The sequence below is a fragment of the Scomber japonicus genome, chromosome 16 (assembly GCF_027409825.1).
Source record: "Scomber japonicus isolate fScoJap1 chromosome 16, fScoJap1.pri, whole genome shotgun sequence".
Taxonomy (NCBI): Eukaryota; Metazoa; Chordata; class Actinopteri; order Scombriformes; family Scombridae; genus Scomber; species Scomber japonicus.
Window position 1 is genome coordinate 18,427,000 of NC_070593.1, and position 22,635 is coordinate 18,449,634.

General features: G+C 40.1%; 2 protein-coding genes across 2 annotated transcripts; both read left to right on the forward strand.

Annotated features, from left to right (window-relative positions):
- Window positions 1-789: 789 nt before the first annotated feature.
- On the forward strand, window positions 790-7,716 carry LOC128375200 (delta-like protein 4). Its single transcript, XM_053335485.1, has 11 exons — window positions 790-1,204; window positions 1,304-1,555; window positions 2,182-2,239; window positions 2,730-2,993; window positions 3,824-3,884; window positions 4,283-4,413; window positions 4,517-4,686; window positions 4,943-5,162; window positions 5,267-5,975; window positions 6,097-6,205; window positions 6,297-7,716. Exons 1-11 carry the CDS (start codon window positions 1,151-1,153, stop codon window positions 6,300-6,302), a joined length of 2,034 nt encoding a protein of 677 aa, XP_053191460.1. The 5' UTR covers window positions 790-1,150; the 3' UTR covers window positions 6,303-7,716.
- Window positions 7,717-8,884: 1,168 nt separating this feature from the next.
- LOC128375207 (glutathione-specific gamma-glutamylcyclotransferase 1-like) lies at window positions 8,885-10,141 on the forward strand. The gene is made up of 3 exons (XM_053335497.1): window positions 8,885-9,280; window positions 9,416-9,451; window positions 9,626-10,141. The coding sequence occupies exons 1-3, from the start codon at window positions 9,110-9,112 to the stop codon at window positions 10,043-10,045; spliced, it is 627 nt and encodes a 208-aa protein (XP_053191472.1). The 5' UTR covers window positions 8,885-9,109; the 3' UTR covers window positions 10,046-10,141.
- Window positions 10,142-22,635: the final 12,494 nt, after the last annotated feature.

Below are 22,635 nucleotides of genomic sequence, written 5' to 3' on the forward strand. Positions count from 1 at the left end.
CTAAGCATAATAAACTTGGAGTAAAATGTGTGCCCCCCCCCCCTCCTCTCCTTCTATGTGCACCACAGCATGCACTGTACTATACATGCATGTGTCTACAAATAAGCTTTTCAAATAAACATCTAATTATGAAAGACAATAAAGTCTGGTTATCAGACCATGTGGAACAGATAAAGTAAATATGTTCAAAGCAACATTATTATATGTATCCATTTCTAATCTTTACAATGTCTTGGCCGGGTCATCGTCATCCAGATTTGTAAAACGCGGTTTCCTCGGCTGATTTATGACTGAAATGTTGTGTTTGCAATGAGACTCCATTAACATACAGCTGTGACGTTATCTCCTGCTCCATCTTCTCTATCTAAAATAAACATAGTAAAGGTTGCGAGGTGAGAAGCATAAATTGCACAAGGCGCGTAAAGACGCAATGCCAGTGAGTGATCCCTGAAGATAAATGACTGAACATCACATCACTGACCTGTATTTTATATCTTAAAATAGTAATTATTGTTATTTTATTTTTTGCAGCACACTCTATTATTTAATTTTAGAGATGATAAATATGCATGTGAAATTGGACTTTTTAAAATTCTGAATCAGGTGAGGTAAAGCTCAGTCTCTTCCATTATAATAATACATGTTGATAACTATTGGAAGAAAAAAGAAGGTAGTGAGGAGAGTGGGCGGTGTTTGTTGACTGACGGTGTCCGTGATGAAACTAATCTGCGGTATATAAACTGCAGGGACGTCAAACATCCTTCACTGGGAGTCACTATGCGCTGATGCTCCGCCACATGCTCGCATCACTGTTGGCAACACAAGCCTCGCATCAGCACTGCAAACTCAAACATCTGACCGGCACGATGGATGGGCAACATAAAGACCGCAGAATGACTCACTTGTGGATATTGACGTTACTGATATTTGTCTAACCTCAAGCACTGGATAACTCGGTCTTTTCCAACTTCTTCGTCTGGATACGGATTGCGGAGCTGGATCTTGCCCTACAGGTTTTGGAAGAAGGATTATATTTATTCTCATTACTTTATTTCTTTTCACTCCACTTTTGCCATCAACACTTGGAATAGGAGCGTTTGGTGGGAGGACAAATTACATTTCTAAGGATACGCACATCAAATTCTAAAGGATGGCCGTTTGGTTCACCTCTATCCTCGCAATAGTTATAACATTATTCACTCAGGTATTTTTTTTTTAATCTTTTGCAAATTAGGAAAAAAAAAATATTGAGGAAAAAAAATGTTGCATTCTTTTTCTGTGCTCATTATTTGGTTCCTTTTAGGTTCTGGGATCAGGTGTGTTCGAGGTAGAGCTCCATCATTTTCAGAATACTAAAGGTTTGCTGGCAAATGGACTTAGCTGCGGCATGACTGGCTGCAGGACTTATTTCAGGGTTTGTCTGAAGAACTTCCAGACGGTAGTGTATCCTGGAGACTGTATATTTGGCAAAATCGCCACTCCTGTTTTGGGCACCGACTCCTTCAGCATCCAGCAGGACGCCAGGCTTCGGCTGCCGCTCAATTTCACCTGGCCGGTAAGAGCACCTGTCCTGTCGCACGGACTAGAAGGCTTACGCAATTTATCCTAATGAAAAGAAAACATGTAGACATTGAAAAGGTTTTGTTTTGTTTGCATGCCTTTTACAGATTATTTGTTGTTGGTTATTTCCTAATGAAGTCAATACAGCGAGGAAAAAAATCTCATTTTGACAAAAAAAAATACCTTTCCAAAGTGTAGAAAAAAGTGCCTAACTTATCATCTGCTAACCTTAAAATGTAATTGAATTTGAGCAATCCTAGGCCATTTTCTGTACTATGAACTGTGCATTTTTTAATGACTCAGTAATATATTTTATTGACATATGTACCACTAAATGCATGCCAGTCAGTCATTGGAGTTTAAGTTGCTCTTCCTCTGCATCACTACATTGTCCACATAGTGCGTAAAAATGACGACAAAATATTTTTTTTACCTGTAATAATTTCTAATGAATGATAGTTAAATGTTTCCATTTATTGTGAAATAACCCATGAATCCCTTTCAGAGACATTGCATCGCAGTTTTAAATAAATAAAACTGGCGAAATGGAAATAAATTAAATGTCTCATTATATATATTTTAGGTTTTTGGTGACATTTGTTTCCTCGTTTGTCCCCACAGGGTGCTTTCTCATTGGTTATTGAAGCCTGGTATTCTCCTGCAGCGGACCAACCGAGAGGTGAGAAGATGCAAACTATGTGTCCACCACTAGAGGGAGACATGCCATGTGTAGCCTAAAATGACTTATTACCTATTCATCAGGGTCACCATTTCATCAATAACCCTCACTTAAAAGTATTACGTGCCAACAAGTACATCTGGCATTTTCAGTCTCATGGATCCTTGTTCGTTAGGATGCCTTGTGAGGCACACAACAATTCTTTTCAATCACATCTCCTCCAACACAATTGCGACTTCCCTTGTTTTATTTCTGGCATGCATGGGAAAGTGTACAGCCTTAAGTGAGAATATGAAGCTCTGCCAAAAATCCCATGACAGCCCTTTCCTGGATTTTACACCTTTTTGTCCTTCGTAACACAGAGAATAATGGTCACATGTGAAGGGTATTGTCACACAAATCACAAAATGAACAATTGGAAGATTTATCAATGTCATAGATTGTTGCCACATTTTCATCATATAAAACAATCTTCTTATTCTCTTCACAGATATCACCAACCCTGATTTCTTGATTAGTTCTTTTGCCATCCAAAGGCAGTTGGGAATAGGGCCTGAGTGGTTCCCGGATGAGCAGAGAGTGATGCAGACGGAGCTAAGGTACTCATACCGGTTCATCTGCAATGAAAATTACTACGGGGACACTTGTTCCAAAATATGCACTCCGAGAGACGACCGTTTTGGCCACTACACCTGCAAGCCTGACGGGCAAATAGCCTGTCTACCAGGATGGAAGGGAGAATACTGCCAAGAACGTAAGCAAGAAAAAAAAGACACCATATGGACACTTTCTATGTATATGATAAAAGGTCACAAAGTCAGATGTACGTTCATTGCTTCAAAAGGGAGTAGACTACACGCCATAACTTGCTTTACAGAATATAAAATAGGCTAGAATATTATGTAGCTTGAAGTCATTTATAGCTTATAAATTAATTTTAATAAGACTTTTTTCTTTTTTCTTAGCAGCGTCTAAATAAGATGCAGTGCTACATAAAGTCTATACTTCATAATGAGTTTAGAGCTTTTATTTCTGTGTCGCCTGTGGCATGATAACAGGTGTGTATTTTTCGGGTGTGAGGCTGTCAAACCCAATCTGAGAAGTGAAATTTGAAGACAGACGGTCTATAATACTTGGTGCGCTTTCTCTCCGGGCGCGTGCGGTTTTAATCCAGGGCGGTGGTCGGCCCCAGCAGCACGCGCCGGGGTTAATCGCGGCATTATCGCCCGCCACGCGCCACTAAATTGCGGGCTCCATTGTTGAGGCGGTACAGGGCAGCAGCTGCAAACGGGGCTCGCGCTGCCCACCGATAACAATAGGGCAGCTGTCCCACTTTTTTTTTTGAGAACAAGCATCTGCTTCACACTAACCAGCCGTTTAACACTATAAACAGTGCGAGATCAATGTCACATACAGCACTGAGCGGGCAAATTATGTTTTTCCATTGAAACGTCAGGTAACAGGTTTTATTGTGATGGGGGGAAAAAATTCAACGGTGATTAAAAAAAAACATATTATCAACTTGTTATAACTGAGAAATGAAAGAAACACTGAGCTTTAATATCATTGTATTGTTTCTTACAGCAATCTGTCTTGAGGGGTGCAATGAAAATAATGCAAACTGCACAATACCTGGGGAATGCAAGTGAGTGTTCATTTATTTTGTGTGTTTATCGTCAATTCATAATTAGGCAATCTAGTTAAATGTTCAGTTATCATTCTCAATTGGTGCTCAGCATATTACACACTTTAAAACCCTGACATTAACTACTAACAAGAACAAAATAACAACCATTAAAATCAATTATACCACTAATGCTGCTCTCTTCTCTGAGCCTATTACATAACAAAAACAAATCATTGTATTTGATTTTGTGATGTTTTTCCTTCCTATTCCTCTATTTAAAATCTAAAACATTCAATAACATACATTTACTAGTGAGTTTTCCTTTGTTGCATGACTTTGGTTGTGAGACAGCAGACCATGACCGTTAATTCCCGTGTGAGCCAGTAGTCATGTTGTACTGTTTTATGTGTGAACAGATGCAGAGAGGGCTGGCAGGGACTCTTTTGTGATGTGTGTAAACTCCATCCATCCTGTAAACATGGTACCTGTACAGAGCCGTGGCAGTGCACCTGCAAAGAAGGCTGGGGAGGCATCTTTTGTGACCAAGGTAACTTGTCTTCTTAAATTATTACTTGAGGCTGCAAAGGGAAAAACAGAAACTGAATGAGATGTTAGTACTGTAAATAATGTTTCCACCCATTTGTCTACAGATCTGAACTACTGCACCCATCACAAACCCTGTGCCAACGGGGCTACATGTATGAACACAGGCCAGGGCAGCTACACCTGCACCTGCCTGCCAGGCTTCACTGGAGTTAACTGCGACTCGGAGGTCAGGGAGTGTGACAACCAGCCCTGTCGCAATGGAGGCCACTGCATGGTTAGTCCGGAAGTCTCTCTCTCTCCTTTCCCACAACACAGGCTTTCCTGTTTTTGTTTTTGTCTCAGTCTATCTGTTAGTCCAGGAGGATGCTATCGATTGTCAAGTCAGTAGATGACCCAGTTCACAGACTGTGTACTGTAAATAGAATTCAAACTCAGGATAATGGGGTTCGTTAGGGCAGTCATGAACAGGATACGATAAAAAACATCTGACACGGAGCTTTTTGATAAACTTTATATCTTTTTGCCTGCAGGAGTCTGAGAATGGCTATAGGTGTGCATGCCCACAGGGGTTTGAAGGGACACACTGTGAACACAGGATGCTGACCTGCACAGATACCCCCTGCTTCCATGGTGGCAAGTGCAAAGAGAGGGATAATGGACATAGTTACATGTGCGAGTGTCCAGCAGGCTATACTGGACTCAACTGTGAGAAGAAAGTGGATAAATGTACCTCGCTGCAATGCACCAATGGTAATACTCTATTATCTACACATGTAAAAAATGTCTGTATATCTGCCTTAGAAATAGTGTTAAACCAGAGGGAGGCTATAATCATACTGTTTTGTGTTGCTAAGGTGGACACTGCGTGATGCATGGTAACCTCCGGCTATGCAGCTGTCGCTCGGGCTTCACAGGACTACGCTGTGAGGTCAACATCAATGAGTGTGCCAGAAACCCCTGCAAAAATGGCTCCACCTGCATAGACCGCATCAACGACTACACCTGCACCTGTCCTCCGGGGTACACAGGCCGCCACTGTGACAAGCCGACAGACCACTGCGCCTCCCAGCCATGCCTGAATGGAGGGACATGCACCACTGGAGCCAAAGGAGAGCCTTTCTGCATCTGCCCCACTCAGTACAGTGGCCCCGAGTGCCAGACCATCAATGTGCCTCCAGTCAGTGAGAAGCTTAGCTTGGCAGCCATCAGCATGGGAGTAGGCTTGGTGGCTATTCTTGTGCTTTTCTGCATGGTGGTAGTGGTAATACATCATGTCAAGAAGCAGAGAAACCAAGAGCAGGACTCAGAGACCATGAACAACCTCTCCAAGGTTGACTTTCAGAAAGAGAATCTTATATCTACTCTAGAGCTCAAGAACACCAATAAAAAGATTGATTTGGAGGTGGACTGTCCCAGGGAAAAGTCGAATCACAAACACATCAACCACTACCACCTGGACTATAAAACCTCCACTGGGTACAAGGATGAACTGTCCCTTTTGGACAAAGATGAAAACTGTGAAAAGACAATAGAAGAAAAAAAACATTTGAGTAGAATGTACAGGTAAGTTCACATGCTGCATAGTGTCAAGTCATCATTTTTTATCACAGACCATTTGAACATTTTGTTTGTTGTCAACTTTTTTTTAGCTCAATCACTGATACAATGTATCCTCATTCCACAGTGAAAGGCCAGAGTGTACAATATCAACAATATGTTCTTCCAGAGATTCAATGTACCAGTCTGTCTTTGTAATAGCAGAGGAAAAAAATGAATGCATCATTGCAACTGAGGTAAGTTTTTAAAATATATTTTACTGTTTCTGTTACTTTTACAGTTATTGCTGATATATTCACTAACCTTTTAAATCTTCTTCTCTCTCAGGTATAATAAATGGAAGATATTATTCATTGTCAACATTGGATTTCTTGTGGACTGTTTACAAGTGTGGAGAGACTGGGATTTATTTAAATGCAAGTTGCTGCTCTTGAAAACTTGATAACTGGATGGAGCCTGATGTGCTCTTTGAATGCAATAGAACTAAAGCTACTAATCTTTTGTTAGAATGTAAAGACTGAAAAAGACTGCGGGAACTAATGAGCAAATCTGACTTGCGGATGCGCTGTCAATGTTTTCCATTCAAATCCTTGTCTGCTTCATCCAAGATCATTCAAGGGCAACAGGCCAGGATGTTTATGCCTGTGTGTTGATTAGAAGAAGAGGACTGTCTGATGTACTCCTCGCCACCTTATTGCAGTAATCAGCAATCAACAAATCAACTTACTGCCAACAAGCCTGTGGAAGGAGCCAGTCTTTGCCATTTTATTTGTGGCTTGCAATGCCCTATGCAAACAATAATCAGCATTGTGCTCAAATCAAAAAAGGGACAAAAACTACTGAAAACGGTTCATTTTTGAAGGATATTTAGGGTTTATCAGTTTTGTAGATCAAATCTTTTTTCATGAGAATGTATGCAGCCCTGATCAAAAGCCTTATACTGTATATGTGTTTAAGAGAAACGTTGTGCCCCGCCTTATCTTCTCTTTGATTCCTTTGCACACCGAAAGGGAGGTAATAAAAAAGTTCAAGAGATGCAATATGCTATTACAGCATGCAGGGAAGTTCATGATAAGGCCTTGTTTTACCTTATGCAAGATCCCCCTTAAATAAAGACAAAGAAATGCATGAAGTGACTATCGTACCAAGGACGCCTTCAATGGAAATTACTGAACCAATAATGTTATTATGTAAGATTAGTATTTCATTAGTAATTTAAGAAGATGAAGCACTGATCTTTCTATGTTTTATAAGATTATTTTGTATATACTGTATATTTATATGTTGAGATTAGAAGTATGAACTGTTTTTAAGGTGATGCCCCAAAAAGGTGAATTTATTTTTAAAGTGTTGTTGGTGTTTTATTATTTTTTTGTTACAAAAAAGAAACAATGAATACATATCTGGTACACTGTTTGTTTGTTGGTCTTCAATGGTTGGGTGTACAGGTGGTCAAATAGAGATCATAATTTAAATGTTGGGATCATCTAGAATCTTTATTTGTGTCAGCTGGTGTGGAAGTGGCTTCATTGTCTATAGATACCATAATATTTGGCCTAGTAGCTTTTCTAATGATTCCATGTCTATGTCCATGACATCTATCAGTCAGTGTGATGTGAAATCAATGTGCTAGCAATCATCATTCAGTGGACAGTACTGTAATTGGCAGCAATGTAAGGAATTACTCAAACAAAAAGATATATATTTAAAAAAAATCTGTATGTCAAAATAAAGAATACTTGTGTTCTTTCTACTTAACTGCTTCTCTGAGCTGCTACTGTATGTTTAGATAGCATATCTCTGTGTGAATAAGGCACTCGAGAGTTGATATGATTTATGATGATAAGTTATTCCATTGTTCCAGCCAAAAGCTGGAAGAGGGAGGGGACGTGGTGAGAAATGTGGAACTTCATTCAGCATCTGCTCACGCTTGTGTCAACGAGAATATTTGCATATGTCCTTTCACTACTGGACCTTGAGCAAAGCCAAGAGGCCCCGCAGTCAAGCCACCAACAAACCTGTAAATGATACTGTCATGTGTCTCTGTACTCAGATGAACTCCTAATACCAATGTATAGATGAAAGTTACACAGCAATGTCCTTTACTGCCACTTGAGGGCAGTAAGCTTTGTGTGGAGTTTAAAGAAAGGAGTATCTCTCTCTTTCATATCTTAGCTCATAAAACATCATGCCATTTGGGCTGACAGGCAGAGGGCACATCATCCCAAGCAGTCATTCATAAGTGATCGGCCTGCGTGGGTCACAACAGGGTGCCACACACCTGAGCTGTACACAGACACCTAATTAATGAGCTTAAGAGAGCACAGATATAACAGTCCCAGGAGCTAAAGCTCTATTTATAGGTAATGTAATTACCTGCTGGACAATGTCTGGCTGTTTGACACTGTGTAAACAAAATAGAGAGGTGTGCCAAAGGAGGAGTAACAATACATACCCTTGACCATGATGTGAAAATCAAATGTTTTACAGTGAAAGGGAAAATTAGAAGACACATTCACTATAAAAAGTTCTGTCACATGAATGAATACATACATACATTCTGTAGTGGTCAGTATAAAAAATAAATCATGCATTCTTCGTCATTACTTGTACCCGCAGCAGTCAATGATTTCTGAGGAAGTTTAACCCCCAACTCCTAAGAAGGCAGTGCGCTTGCGTAACTCAATTGGGTGTTTAACGCACCAACTCCTCCCTTTTTCTTTTTTTCGGATCTGAACGGGCTCCAGCGTTATTCCTAGAGTGTTATTCCTAAACCGATCCTGATTGGTGGACGTTTCTTCAAAGCCCGCCCCCTCTTTGATTTCATTGGTCAGGTACTTCTCTTTCTGACTTGCTGTGAACAACAAATACACGTGTTTGTACTTACAGTACAGAGGAGACAGAGCCCGCACATCCAAGCAGTATTTTGAAGACACTGTCATAATAATAGACGCTTTCTAAAAGACTGCATTGAGATCCGGGAGATATATTTGAGCTCTGTTTAACAATTGCAGTGTGATGTGTTGGAATGTGTGAAGCAACAGAGAAAAGAGAGAAAGCATTGGAGAGAGACTACTTGTTGACAGTAGCGACATCAACGTCTTTCTTTTAGTTTTTTAAAACACAGCCGAGAAACTACAATGAAACCTCAGGACATTTTAAAGGAAAAAAGCAGCATGTGGATATTTGGTTATGGCTCTTTAGTGTGGAAACCTGATTTTGCATACAAGAAGAGCATAATCGGCCACATTAGAGGATACAAAAGACGCTTCTGGCATGGAGATGATTTTTACAGAGGAGACAAGGAAAAGGTGAGATTTGAATCCATGATTTTTAAACTTGTAAAATATCATCATCTTTTACTTGTTGAATGTTTTCATCTGAATACTTTCTTCTTGTGTGATGTGCATATGTCCTAACTGTCTGCGTCCTTAATCTCTCTACAGCCAGGCAGAGTGGTGACACTGGTGGAGGATCAGGAGGTGAGACTTGTGTCCTTGTGTTGTTCCCATTCTATTTTGATTCTATAAGCATGCAATGTGCACTGTAGGCCTAGTGGATGTCATTTCTATAGAGTACTCAAATCAATTGACATTCTATGTTATTATTGACAATCGATGCTAACAACTGCATCTCCACCTGTTTTTCCCCTGTAGGCTTGCACATGGGGAGTAGCCTATGAAGTGACTGACTCCCAAATTGAGAAGTCTCTACAATACCTGAACATGAGAGAGGTTGTGTTGGGGGGTTACATAACAGAGATGGTGGAGTTCATTCCTCAAGAGAAGGGTCAGGATACTGTACTCGCCCTTGTCTACATCGCTACCTCTGACAACCCCATTTACCTTGGCCCAGCATCAGACACGGAGATTGCCACCCAAATTGCCATCTGCAGGGGCAATACGGGCCACAACATTGAATACCTGGTCCGCCTGGCAGAGTTCATGAGGCTTTACTGCCCTGAGGTAGAAGATGATCACCTCTTCTCTATCGAGGCGGCTCTTTTGAACATTTTCAGTGACTGTGGAGGGATCAATGTGCTAGACCAAAATGCCCTCCTGCTGAGAACTTTATGAAAGACTTAATAAGGCAGTCCGCATCATAAAACTGTTACTGTTTTTGTGCTGAAAGGAAGGAAAATGAAGTGTTGCCATACATGTGTTGGGGGAACTTTTTGCCTGGGATATTCTGAGCTTATCTGAATTGCTTTGAAGGAAAATATAAGTGGTGACATGTTTGGTGACTTTCAATCATGACCTGACATACATCTTCTCTTCTTGACTGTGATTATACACACTGTACTACATACTGTATACAAACTCCATAAGCATGTGATGCTTTTAAAATTTCACACTCACAGATGATTTCTTTTTTTGAATGCTATGATGTTTTTACACCTTTGTTGTAAAAGGGTGTTAAACTATTGTATAATGTGTACATTTTTTAAATTTTATTTTAATAAAAACACTAAAATATATACTAGATAAATTGTGTTTATGACTTTCCTTTGCTCCGACATACATTTGAGTGAGTATGCTAAATGTTTATGTTGTGGCTGAATGCCCTCCTTGCCTCATTCTCTCTTATCACGTGGCTGAGGAATGCACAGCTGTAGACTCTGGCTTATAGGAACTGCTGACTTTTCCTCAAGAGAGCTGTTTCTGCACAAGCCAAACTTTTAGACGTATTTTGTGCAATTACACTGCATTGTATACAGTACAGGCATTTGCACTAAGTAACTGTTTATTCTGGATATTTTGTGGAGCTCTGATATATAAATATATATATGTATGGCAGCGTTGGGGGTGCTTGTTGGCAGAGTTGTTCTGTACAGTTTCTGAGAATCAACAGAAGGCAATAAAAACATTTTTTCATGATGCCAGGATGTTTAACCTTTTATACTCTGCCAGGCACAGAGGTGGGTCCATATTTTAAAATCCATGTTGTGTAGGTCAGCATTCCTAAAACATATTCAAACTTTACTTTAAAATCTACTTCAAATCCTAAAGATCCCAGAAACAACAAATATCTCAGGATTAATTACATGGGAATTCATAGATAAACATGGCATTACATTTAATGATAAAGTGTAAGTAAACCTACACTTCAAATTACACAACAAATTCTGAGTATCATATTATCCAAAGTCAGCAAAACAGGAAGCCACAGAGCATGGAAGACTGAGACTGCTCTTACAGTATGGACTGAGTGTATGCAGGCTGAGATGGGACGAGGTGGGGGTGCAGATAGGGTTTCTTTCCACATCTGAGGTTTGATCACGTTGCAAAAACATGTGCACGTGCCACATGACAGACACAAAAAAAGCAGTTTCATCCGTGAATGGACAAGCCCACATTTTAAGCAGCACATTTCTGTGGCACACTGTTCTACATTCCTAGAAATCACCCTAAAACTGGGTCAAAGGTTTGAGCTTTGAAGGGAGCAACTAGAGCTCACATGCTCAGCACGTAATGTACAGCAGAAGGACAGGGACAGAAAGTCTCCTGGCGTCTGCAGATCATTACAACTTGTCATTACATAATGAAAGTGACCAGGAGCTCTCCCACCACGAGGCACTGATATTTAAAGGAACTGTTTGTGGCTTTTGCTCTTACTAAAAGGACATAGATAAACTCTTTACTACTCTGAGCCATTAAGGCACATCAAGTTCTCAGAGTTCTCTGATGCACCTAATGTTTCGTTTTCACTGTGACTAATAAGAACAACCTGTGACAGACAGCAATTAGTGAAAACACAAGTGTCAGTGGTCTTTACAAGACCCACACAACAAATCTTGGTACATTTAGTACCCAAAATATCTGAAGACTCAGTGTACTTTTGCCTCCCAGCACATCACAAATTCCTTTTTTTGTTGTTCAGTCACCATTAAGTGTTTCTTTCAATAATAATATGATCATGATGAAATCAGTTCTCTTAATCTACTAAATTACTTTCCTTTCCCTATTATTTCAATCAACCAACAACCAATCTTTATTTGTATAGTGCCCAATCACAACAAAGTCATCTCAAGGTACTTTACAAATAGAGCAGGTTCTAGACCGTACTCTTCAGGTTTTAATTTTAAAGAGACCCAACATTCCCACATGAGCAAGCACTTAGCGACAGTGGCAAGAAAAAACTCCCTTTTAACAGGAAGAAACCTCAGGCAGAACCTATGGGCAGGACCAGACTCAGAGTGGGTGGCCATCTGCCTCGACCGGTTGGGGTAGAGAGGAGAGAGAGGAAGGATAGGAGAAAGAAGCACATTGAAAATCAACATTGAAGCTAGTAGGTCCGGGACTGGAATCTGTCATCCGGACATCTACAGGCCCAGATTACCTGTGAGACCAGAAAGCACAGACAACTCCGGGGAAGAAGTTTAGGTTATTGAATGCAATTAATAGTACATGAATGTTAATGGATATAGATGGATGGATAGAGAGAGAGAGAGGAGGAGAGAGGAGCTCAGTGCATCATGGGAGTCCCCCGGCAGTCTAAGCCTATAGCAGCATAAACTAAGAGCAGGTCCAAGACAAGCCTGGCCGGCCCTAATTATAAGCTTCATCAAAAAGGAAAGTTTTAAGCCTACTCTTAAACGTAGAGAGGCTGTCTACCCCTCGGACCAAATCTGGAAGATGGTTCCATAGGAGAGGAACGTGATAACTGAAGGATCTGCCTCCCATTCTACTTTTAAAGATACTAGTAATTACAAGTAGGCCTGCATGCTGGGAGCGCAGTACTCTAGTAGGTACATAAGGTACTATAAGCTCTTTAAAATATGATGGAGCCTGACCATTAAGAGCTTTAAAAGTGAGGAGAAGGATTTAAATTATATTCTAGATTTGCAGTGAAGCCAAAATGGGAGTAATATGATCTATTTTTCTAGTTTTTGTCAGAACGTATGCAGCTGCATTCTGGACCAGCTGAAGAGTCTTTATTTGGGGCAGTTGTGGCTCAGGACGTAGAGTGGGTCGTTCAAGTAATTTGAAGACTGGCAGTTCGACAAGCAGTTCTTCCAGTCCACATGTCGGAGCATCCTCAGACAAGATACTGAATCCCAAATTGCACCTGATGTGTGGTAACTTGCCACCATCAATGTGTGAGTTTGTGTGTGAATGGGTGAATGTGGCTTGTAGTGTTTAAGCACTTTGAGTGGTCAGAAGACTAGAAAGGAGCTATATAAGTGCAGTCCATTTACCATTTATTTGTTAGATGTTGCAGTTACATACCAACAATAGCAAGGCTTATCCTGCAGCCATGCATCTGCATCACCCATTCAGACAATGTGATGCAAAGACAGATATTCAGCTGTCTTCAGTACCTTATCAAACTTGTAAAATCAACACTGTTTGGAGAAACTTTCTAAAATATAGCTGCTCTGTAAAGGCTGTCATCATTTATTTATGAAGGCTGGAATTAGCATTTTATTTATTTACAATACAATGAAAGCTCAGTTCTGTGGCATTAGAGAATTCTTAATTTACAATGCACTCCTGCAACTCTCATTAGAGCTATAAGACAAGGCAGTCAATACATGCCCCTCATCAAACTGTGTTAGGGCTTCTTTGAGAGGTGCAGAGGGGGTCCCTGGGGCCACCAAGTTAGACGTTATTTGCTGAGAAGGATAGGTGCAAAAATGTATGTAAATGATTTGTACATTGTCAGTGTATATGCTAAAATTGTATCGTATTCTATCAATTTACACCTAAAATTGCAATACATATACTAATAAATGGATACTCTGTGCATACTGTGCACTTTGAAACCCCAGTCAATATTATTACCCTTCCTGAGGTCACTTGCTCTTCAGGAGAAGATGTCAGTCATTATCTTCTGAACAGAACACACAATGATGATGAGGTAAATTCACAATACCACAGAGTGGAAATTGAGGTCATGTCCTCAGGATGCGCGTTCAGCCCATCACCACTCAGAACAGCAGACACACATCCAAATATCATTTTCACCAATTTGGAGCCTCCACCTGCATGCTAATGTGTACTCAGTCCGAACCCTGACCCTTGACATTGGTTTGGTCAGTGAAGGGCTTAAGGTCAGCCTGGAAGTGTGTTAAAGAGAAAGTGATTGGGCCACTAATGGAGTCCATTCGTTTTAGAGTCCTGATGCTCCCATACTGGGTTGTCCTGCAAGGTCAGCTCTGTGCACTAAGGGTCAGCTGACCTCTCTCTGGGCTCCTGCCAGTGGACATGAGTGCTGTGCGGTCATGGAGGCCACTTCAACACAAGAGGAAGACTGTCCATTAATAAGGTACAAACAATGGCTAATGATCTGGCAGTAAACCACGTGCCTTCTTTCAACCCTCTATAAATCAACAACATAGAAACTGAAACCAATGTCCCATATGCCATATATTTTACCAACAGAGAAGCATTCTCAATAGTGGAGATCAAAAGACTGAATCTGGCTTGTGATTTGGGCGTGAGCTGCTACTCATCTTGTTTCATGAGACAGATGAGAAAGATCACAGCTCAGACTCATCCATCATATTGTGATGATAAACACCATTCTTTAATCCATGCATCATCGCCTGCACGATTGATGTAAAAATCGTTTCTTCTCATCTAAACAGAACATGACTCATACCAACTGGATCTTTTAATCCAATCTGTTCGAAGCAGGACTGGTGACTGAATCAGGCTTGACAAAATTAAAGCTCTAGCCAGAGAGCTGCCTCCTGCTTCATTAGCCAGCTCGATCCCTGAGGAATGTCACTTTTGCTGCTCTTAATTTCATTTCCCTAATCTCATTTACACTCAGACCCACCACAGCTGCCAAGGACTGGCCCAGGGGTGTCAGGCCCAAAGGGCAAATGGCTGTATGAGATCATCTGTGAATGAACTTTCTCTATCAGTTTCAACTTAAAACACCATCACGTATTTTGAAATGGAATACAATCAAATGGTGTTTTGTATGATGTATAAACATGAACATGAGTCCTTGTTGCCCTGATGCAAATAATTAGAAGCTAAGTACCATGTAGCAAGTAACTTAGCAACACTAATAAAGAGGAACTTCACATTTGCATGTGATGTGGATGATATTACTTGATTGTTTAGTGACGGGTCAGGATGCCCTCAGGGATCTTCTTGATCTCGTGGTAAAGCAAAGTGCCATTGTGTTCTTGAGATGGTGGAGATATGCTTTTTTTTGTCTTTTTGGGCTTTGTACAAATATGATGATTGCAGTTTTGGCTGTCCTTTTCCCCATTTTCACTCATTTTTGTTCTTCACATTCAGTAGCAGTAGTAATATTTACATCCAGAGTGGGTTTTCACTACTACTATTCACTACAACAGACCACAGAACTCAAACGTTTTGGTAAAGTAAAGTGTATTTGGTGATATAGTAACACAGGGAGGACAGGCAGAGGGGGATACACAACCTTTTCATTGCTACAACCGTGCCATGATAGAAACATTAGTTCAGCTTCAGTTCAGGAATATAAACCTTCTACTGTCACACGAGTTAGTGTGAGCATTGACAGCTTGCATGTCAGGAACCTCTAATAGATGTTCAGTACATGAATGAATCTTTAAAACCCCATACTCAAACTGAACTGACTATACTGACTCATCATTGTCACTGACGGAATCAGTAGCAGTGAAGTTCCATTTTCACTACTACTACTACATGCCAAACAAACCACATAGTCTGACCAAACTTCATAAGACATTCCTCTTCAATTATTAAAGATTCAAAACAGGCAATGTCTGTGTTTAATTTGGACCATTCAGTAAAATCTGGTTTTGTCTGGATCTTCTAATGGTGGAGAACAATCCCTGAAGTGACACTAAAACCTGTCAAGTCCACATTTTTGTTTAGCTATACGGTAAGAGAGACTAGTCTTCTAATAAGCACAGCTGGTGAGATGCTGGCAATTGCTTTTAATTACTCTCCCACATTAAATGAAGAAAAGTACCAGTTTAACTGACGTCTAATAATACAAGTGAAAGATTTTGTAGTGTATACATGTTCCCACTGAATCTGTAACTGTTTTTATATCTTTCTGAAGAAAGCTGAGTCCACTGAGGCAGACCTGAGAAGTTTTCAAATTGCTTCCAGCGATGCTATTGTTCCAAAATTTGTTTCAGTTACAGTTTGTAAGGCATGAGACCAGACTAAACCTTTCATTAAAACATATTTCAGCTGACAATGGTATTAAGGGGAGGAGAGGTAGCAGGGTGTGCGTATGCTTCCTGGTTTACTTTGCAGGGCTACCAGGAAACATCTGAGTCCAACTCAGTTCAGCAGTTCAAACCTCTTTCACTCCTGCAGATGGCCGTGCGTGAGCATTCGCAGGTGCAAATGTCTTTCAGTGTTACTCAGTGTAGTGCCGCTCTGCTTTGGCAGTATGCAAGTCTGCAGCCTCTGTGGTTAACACATATTGTAAGGAACAGTGAACTTGTTGTGCTTCTTGGTGAAGGAAGAACAATTGGGTGAATCAGATGTTTTTTCCAGTGCCAATTGCAGTGTTACATTAACATTGGCAAACTACCACTCAAATCAGAGAACACTGCCTGTTTTTGCCCCCCTAGTGATAATGTTTATTCTTCACCTTCTTAAGCCTGGCATTAAGCTCCATATTATACTGTATTTAAGTAAGTTTTTATGTTTTTTGGTTACATATGTAATCAGCAAAACCAGTAAGACATAAGATTCCAGGTCATACTTGAGGAAAGAATAATGGCAACAGGCACAGAGAGTATCAACGCAGTGTGTAGTAATAACTTTCTGTATAGAGAGGGAGAGGTGCTTGTTTTGGTATAAACAGCCCATAGGACATAGAGGCGTGGCAGCCTGCGATACAGACTGATTGTGCAAGTCAACAACGATGCCTTTAACATATGTTCTGTTTACTTAGTGAATGGCGCTACCTTTCTGTCTGGATGTCAGCACGTGCCAAAAATAAAATGGTTGCACAACAACCCGCCCCCATGGGCCACACCAGAAATGGTTTGAGAAGTAGGCAGCTGCAACGTGTGGACAGTGAAAGCAAGGGAACAACTAGGACACCAAAAAACTCAAGTAGTGAGGGTGGTGGACTTAAGGTGTGGCATCTGCTTTTTTTGTCCCCTTTATTCAGTCATTTAATTGATGATGCCTCAAAGGGAGTAAATGTCACAAAAAATGCCACAAATTTTGAACAACTTTAGAAAAAAGATCATTCATTTCACTCCTATGTGAATTTTATCTTTGTGTATAAATGGAATAGCAACAGACTCCACTGAGTGGAAGTGATGCAGCTGAGGGATGAGGCTCCAGCCCCCCCTGTTGGCAGATATGAGCTGGAGTAAAACACCAAGCACAACTTAGACAATATCAAGTTTTAGATGTGTAAAAATAACACCTCATGCTTGAACAATACAGAAGATACAGTATTCTGTGTATGATGCTTTATAATCTATGATATGCCAATATGCAACATAATCCAAACTTGGTCTATCTGACCACACAGAGGTCATTCTGACTGAGAAGACAGAGAAGGACATCCAAAAAGTAACAGCAAGACCATGTGAATAATAGATGTTTGTTGGATTTTCTTACTTACTGACTTTGACTTTAATGATGGCCCTGACATTCTGAGGACCTGAAAGCTCTCAGGTACTGACACACTTTCTTAGCCAGAATCAAAAGGCCCTGAAGGTTTCCTGCCATTTTTCTCTGGAGTGTTTTCTCTCAAAGAACAGGAAAGGCAGCTCTGTTTCCCACACACTCACAGAGTTTCAATATCAATGCCGTTTTACTGTGTATCACACAATCAAGCAGCTGCAGAGTCATTGTGAGAGTCTTAGAGTCTCCATGCTGCAATATTACACTTAACTAACGATTCTGGTTCTTTTTTCTTTTTTTTAGAGAGAATAGTGTCTTTATAGCATTATGATAATAGGCTCCATCTGTTGGTCTTTAAGCACTTATTATAAGGTCAGTGATGTTCATGCAATTTGTGTGTAGTCTTGAAATAGGACCCTTTAATGTTTATCTGATACTATAAACTATCTAGATACACTCAAGTAATTTAATGCATTTTGACAAAACCCAGTTTGGTAATCTAAAAGTGACTTTGTTGACTAACATAAAGAAATTTCCCAAAACTTTTTTTTTTCAATTTCATTTTCAGTGTGAGTCAAATGTTTCCTAAGTGTGTAATGGCAAGTAATGATGCTTTTGTGTTTGTTTGGAAAGTTTTATCCTTTGAAAAGATCGTGTTCTCATGTTAATCAGCCAATTGCTGCAGAGTTTCCTGTTTAAATAGATTCTAATCGTGCTCTGTGAGAACATATGCTGCTGTGTGGATTGATGTGGAGCCAATTGAAACTAAAATAAGAAGAAAACACAGATGTTTCAAAAGCCAAAGGGTGAGACCCCTGTTGATATTGTTATCAGTTCCCTGTAATGCATCGGATCAAACATGATCTGAGGCTGAGGCACCCATGTGAATTTGCATGTGGAATCATCATGGCTTGAATAGTTTCTGAGGCCATGTCTTTAGGATTTTTTTTACATGTCTTTCATTTGAAGTAAATATCTACTTCTGATTTGTTAGAAACAGAAAACAAATCCACTGACAAAACTAAATCTGTGTGACCTCATTTGACCTACTATACAAGATTCAGGTTTTTCTCTTGGCACACATATTGCTCAATTACAGTTTGGCAGATTTCCAGACTTTTGAAACCACACATGTGAGGGTGATGATGACTAAAGGTAAAATGATTCCATGAAAACAGAGAGACTTGTTGAGAGCTTCATGGAAAAACGACAACATGAGAGTCTGTCGTCAGACTTGCGCATACTGTACATGCAGGACTGGATGCTGGTGACACACCCAAATTACTGCTATGCAAGATTTTTCTTTTATACATTCATCTGTCTTCAACTTCTAATAATTAGTTGGTCTTGGCAGGTTTGTCAACTAATTATCATTATTTAATTATTCTAAATAGAGTAGTAAAACTTTTAGGGAAGTACACTAATTTCCTTTCTTGCAGAGAATTCGATGAAGATCAATACACCTGTATATATCTTATGTCTATGCGATAAATGTGGAGTCAGCCAGCCAGTTAGCTTAGCACAAACACAGGAAACAGGGAAACTGGTTCAGTCCTAAGGTAACAAAATCCATCTGCCAGCATCTCTAAATCATGAAACAACGTTGTTAAATAAAAGGGAATGCTGCTAAGAAATAGTCCAGCATGTAGTGCCCCATTAATCCATGTCGTTTTCACACTTTGGTTTTTGTTCAGATTAAATAAACAAGATGTAATGTGTTAATTTGTGAGCTTTAGAGGTGCTGGTAGGTGGGCTTTGTAAATTTCAGATAGAGTCAAGCTAGCTGTTTCCCTCTGTTTCTAGTCTCTGTGCTAAACTAAGCTAACCAGCTGCTGGCAGTAGCATCATATATACCACTCAGACATGCTAGTGACACTGGGACATTATGAAGTTTTAACCTGATATGGTCACACTGGTTGCCATTTTGTTTAACTTCATTCATTCAATGTTAGTATTCATTATAATGTGAATTGCTGAACAAATTAATGACTGTAAGAGTGAAAGTCTGTTGGAGTGACAACCCGTTTCTAAGACCATAGCATAGTCTCATGTGCCTTTTAAAGCCCCTGAAAACATGGTTTCAAATCTTAAGTCTTTCTCTATACAATTAGCCTATAGTCTTTACTAAATGCACCACAAAGTTAAAGTTTGAGGAACAAAGCTTTCCACTTATTGTTTCTTAAAAAGTTCAACACCCAGAAACTCAGCTGATCTACTTAATCACAGCTGTGTGGTTGTGGGTTCATCAGATGTGAATCACACACAAGAAACCACACAAACAGACTTTGTAACCAAATTTTGATTTGGATCTTGCTTAATTTTTCCATAGAAGTACGTGACATGCCTTTTCTTCCAAATTAGCCCCACCTTCTTCAAACTGGTCAGAAGAGCAAAAATAAAATAGAACTCATGTGAAGCAATCAGTCATGTGATATTATCAGAACTGTTCAGAGAAATCCATGTAGGAACCCACCTCTTACAAGTAAGAAGCTGATTGAAACCATATGTTTTTAGGGCCTTTAAATGTGTGTTAAATCAATCAATTTATATTCTCATGGTCACAGTCACGTGGCACATCAGTTGAAGGATAATTGACAGTTTTGGAGCAGGGCTGCTGCATATCCCATAAGGGACAGAGGACAGACCCCCTATGATGCTCTCGGGAGGGTAAAGTAGGATTAGTCCCACTGCTCCTGGACCCCTGCCAGGGATTAATGGAGCAGGAGTAACTAAATTGACGGGGATGCTTGCTGGCCAACAAAAGCTCAAAAACACTTAGGCTTTACTTAAAAATTGGGACAAGCTGACTTACCCTAAGCTGGTTCAGAATCAAATGATACAATACTGGTTATGAAATTAATTCAGATTAACTGCAAATGCACTGAGACCCCCCCCCCCCCCCCCCCCCCCCCCAAAAAAAAGGCAAGGCAGTGTATCCTGATTCACACCATTACAGCATATTCACAGACTTACTTTATGCTTTCCTGTAGTAACTGGCCTCTAGTCAAGAATGTGAACAACAGGGGTGGGAAAGACCCACTGAGGTATGAATTCCTGTTAATCATTTGGTGCAGTGACCATAAGGTGCTAGAATTCGAGTCGGTCTGAAAGGGGTCTGTATCCTGTTGCTAGTAAACTGTGTATATAAAAGGTTGTGGAGCAGGAATGCATTCCAGTCTGGACAATATCAGAAATTATGTATTTTCTAGAAATTTTAGGTGTCTAAAGATGCTAGGCGATTATTTGTCAGTCAGTTTGCTGGATGGTATGTCACTTTGGTTCTGACTGAAAAATCTCAACAGCTAACAGATGGTTTGCCATGGAACTTTGTATAGATATTCAAGGTCCCCAAATGATGGAGCCTAATCACTCTGATGATCTCCTGTAGTGCCACAAGCAGGTCAAAGTTTTCACATATCCTGAAAACATCTACACAGCTCCATTCATGGTATTCCCTAACACTCCCTTATTTCATGTCATCTCTCTGCTGCTGCTAGCTACAGTAATTACGGCATGGAAAACAAAATTATGAAGAAATATTTATGGTTCCAAGAAATGAATCCTAATGATTCCTGTTGCGCCATCATGACGTTCACATTTGTGGTTTTGAGTGACATGTCTCAACAGCCACTGTCATGAAATTTGGTATTGACATTCATGTCACACTCAGCATAAAAAATTGTGAGTGTGGTGATCCCTCAACCTTTGTCTTAGCACCATTATAGCTTTTTATTTATCTCAATGCTTTTGTCACACAAGCGCTAGAATTTAGATTATGCCTTAATATAGCATCACAAAGCTGCTAGTGTGACTGTAGACTTTTGATCTGATGACATGACTGAACATCTCTAAAATGTGAAACAAGCAAGATTTTTTTTAGTTTCCCATATTAAGGGGAAAATTCATCAGTGAATAAAAGACGGCAAGTTAATCCATCACATTTATGTTTCGTGTCAAAGTCAAGCAAGCAGTTGAGGACCTTTGACATGAGGTTGCAAAAGCGATCAGATTAAGTTAATACAATGAATACATGCACAGTGAGTGATAGTGTCCTATGTGTAACCCTTAAATCACACCTAGATAATAAAGAAGTAGGGGGAAAGCATTACCATTATATGAGGTCTCAGTGTGATGGAAGCACCCATCCTGCTCTAATCCTCACCACTTAAGAGCCTAGCCGATATCTACTTAAAGAGACATTATGCGGGAAAGGTTATGCAAATGGCTTGTTTATCACTCTATCTGTGTGTCAGCCACTTGTTTTGTGGCCTCTCTACAGTGTCATGCTTATCTCTAGCTTAGGGAGCAGTATAATCTTTTAACACCTATCTGGCAGATTTCTCTATTGTTGTCAGATTTTGTATGAGGCAGGAAACTGAGTGAGTTACTGTGTTTACTTTTTAACAATCTGAGAAGAGCAGCAGTTAATCTTAGAGTGTATCTTTCAATAAATTCACCATAGCCAGACAGTCGTGACCAAACATATATGGAGTGGAATTGATTTGGAAGCGTACTGCTTATATATTGGGGGCTCTCCTAAGCTGCAAACATCGAGAGACCCTTACTAAGCAGATTACCTCCATAAATCTATGTCAGGATTGTTATAGAAATTTCTGCATGTCTAGTCATGCAAAGCCACACGTTGCTGGGAGCGTGAGAATGCAGACGCAAAACATGTTTATAGTAACAGATATGAATCCCAGCTGACTAGCTCCAGACACTGAGCCACTGTTAAAGCCATCAGCGCACTGCTGACATCTGCTGCACAAGTTAAGGTACAAGCAAAACTTCCAAACACATTTGCAATTAGTTGCATGGAGCTTGTATTTGCATTTGTAGCACTGCAGAGTAGCTGACTGCTTGATGATAAAAGTGGCTGTTACAGGAAAAAGAATCTTTGGATGTAGAGATATTTAAAGACTGTTTCCTTTGTTTGACATTTACCTTGGATTAAGGAACAGCATTGTGAGTCACAGCTGTACAGAGGTGTAGCATGGGAGCCGAGCTGGCAACACGATGTGTGCTGAGGGGGGGACCAGATGTTGACCTCCTACCATGGGGAATAAACTCTATCAGTCACACCGCAGGTGGTGGGA

What these genes read in the sequence shown, in the direction of transcription:
- LOC128375200 (XM_053335485.1), top strand. Translation starts at nt 1,151, where the DNA reads ATGGCCGTTTGGTTCACCTCTATCCTCGCAATAGTTATAACATTATTC. An exon ending in TTATAACATTATTCACTCAG is followed by an intron (nt 1,205 to 1,303) that starts GTATTTTTTTTT and finishes GGTTCCTTTTAG; the next exon opens with GTTCTGGGATCAGGTGTGTT. An exon ending in CATTTGAGTAGAATGTACAG is followed by an intron (nt 5,976 to 6,096) that starts GTAAGTTCACAT and finishes CTCATTCCACAG; the next exon opens with TGAAAGGCCAGAGTGTACAA.
- LOC128375207 (XM_053335497.1), top strand. Translation starts at nt 9,110, where the DNA reads ATGAAACCTCAGGACATTTTAAAGGAAAAAAGCAGCATGTGGATATTT. An exon ending in ACAGAGGAGACAAGGAAAAG is followed by an intron (nt 9,281 to 9,415) that starts GTGAGATTTGAA and finishes ATCTCTCTACAG; the next exon opens with CCAGGCAGAGTGGTGACACT. An exon ending in CACTGGTGGAGGATCAGGAG is followed by an intron (nt 9,452 to 9,625) that starts GTGAGACTTGTG and finishes TTTCCCCTGTAG; the next exon opens with GCTTGCACATGGGGAGTAGC.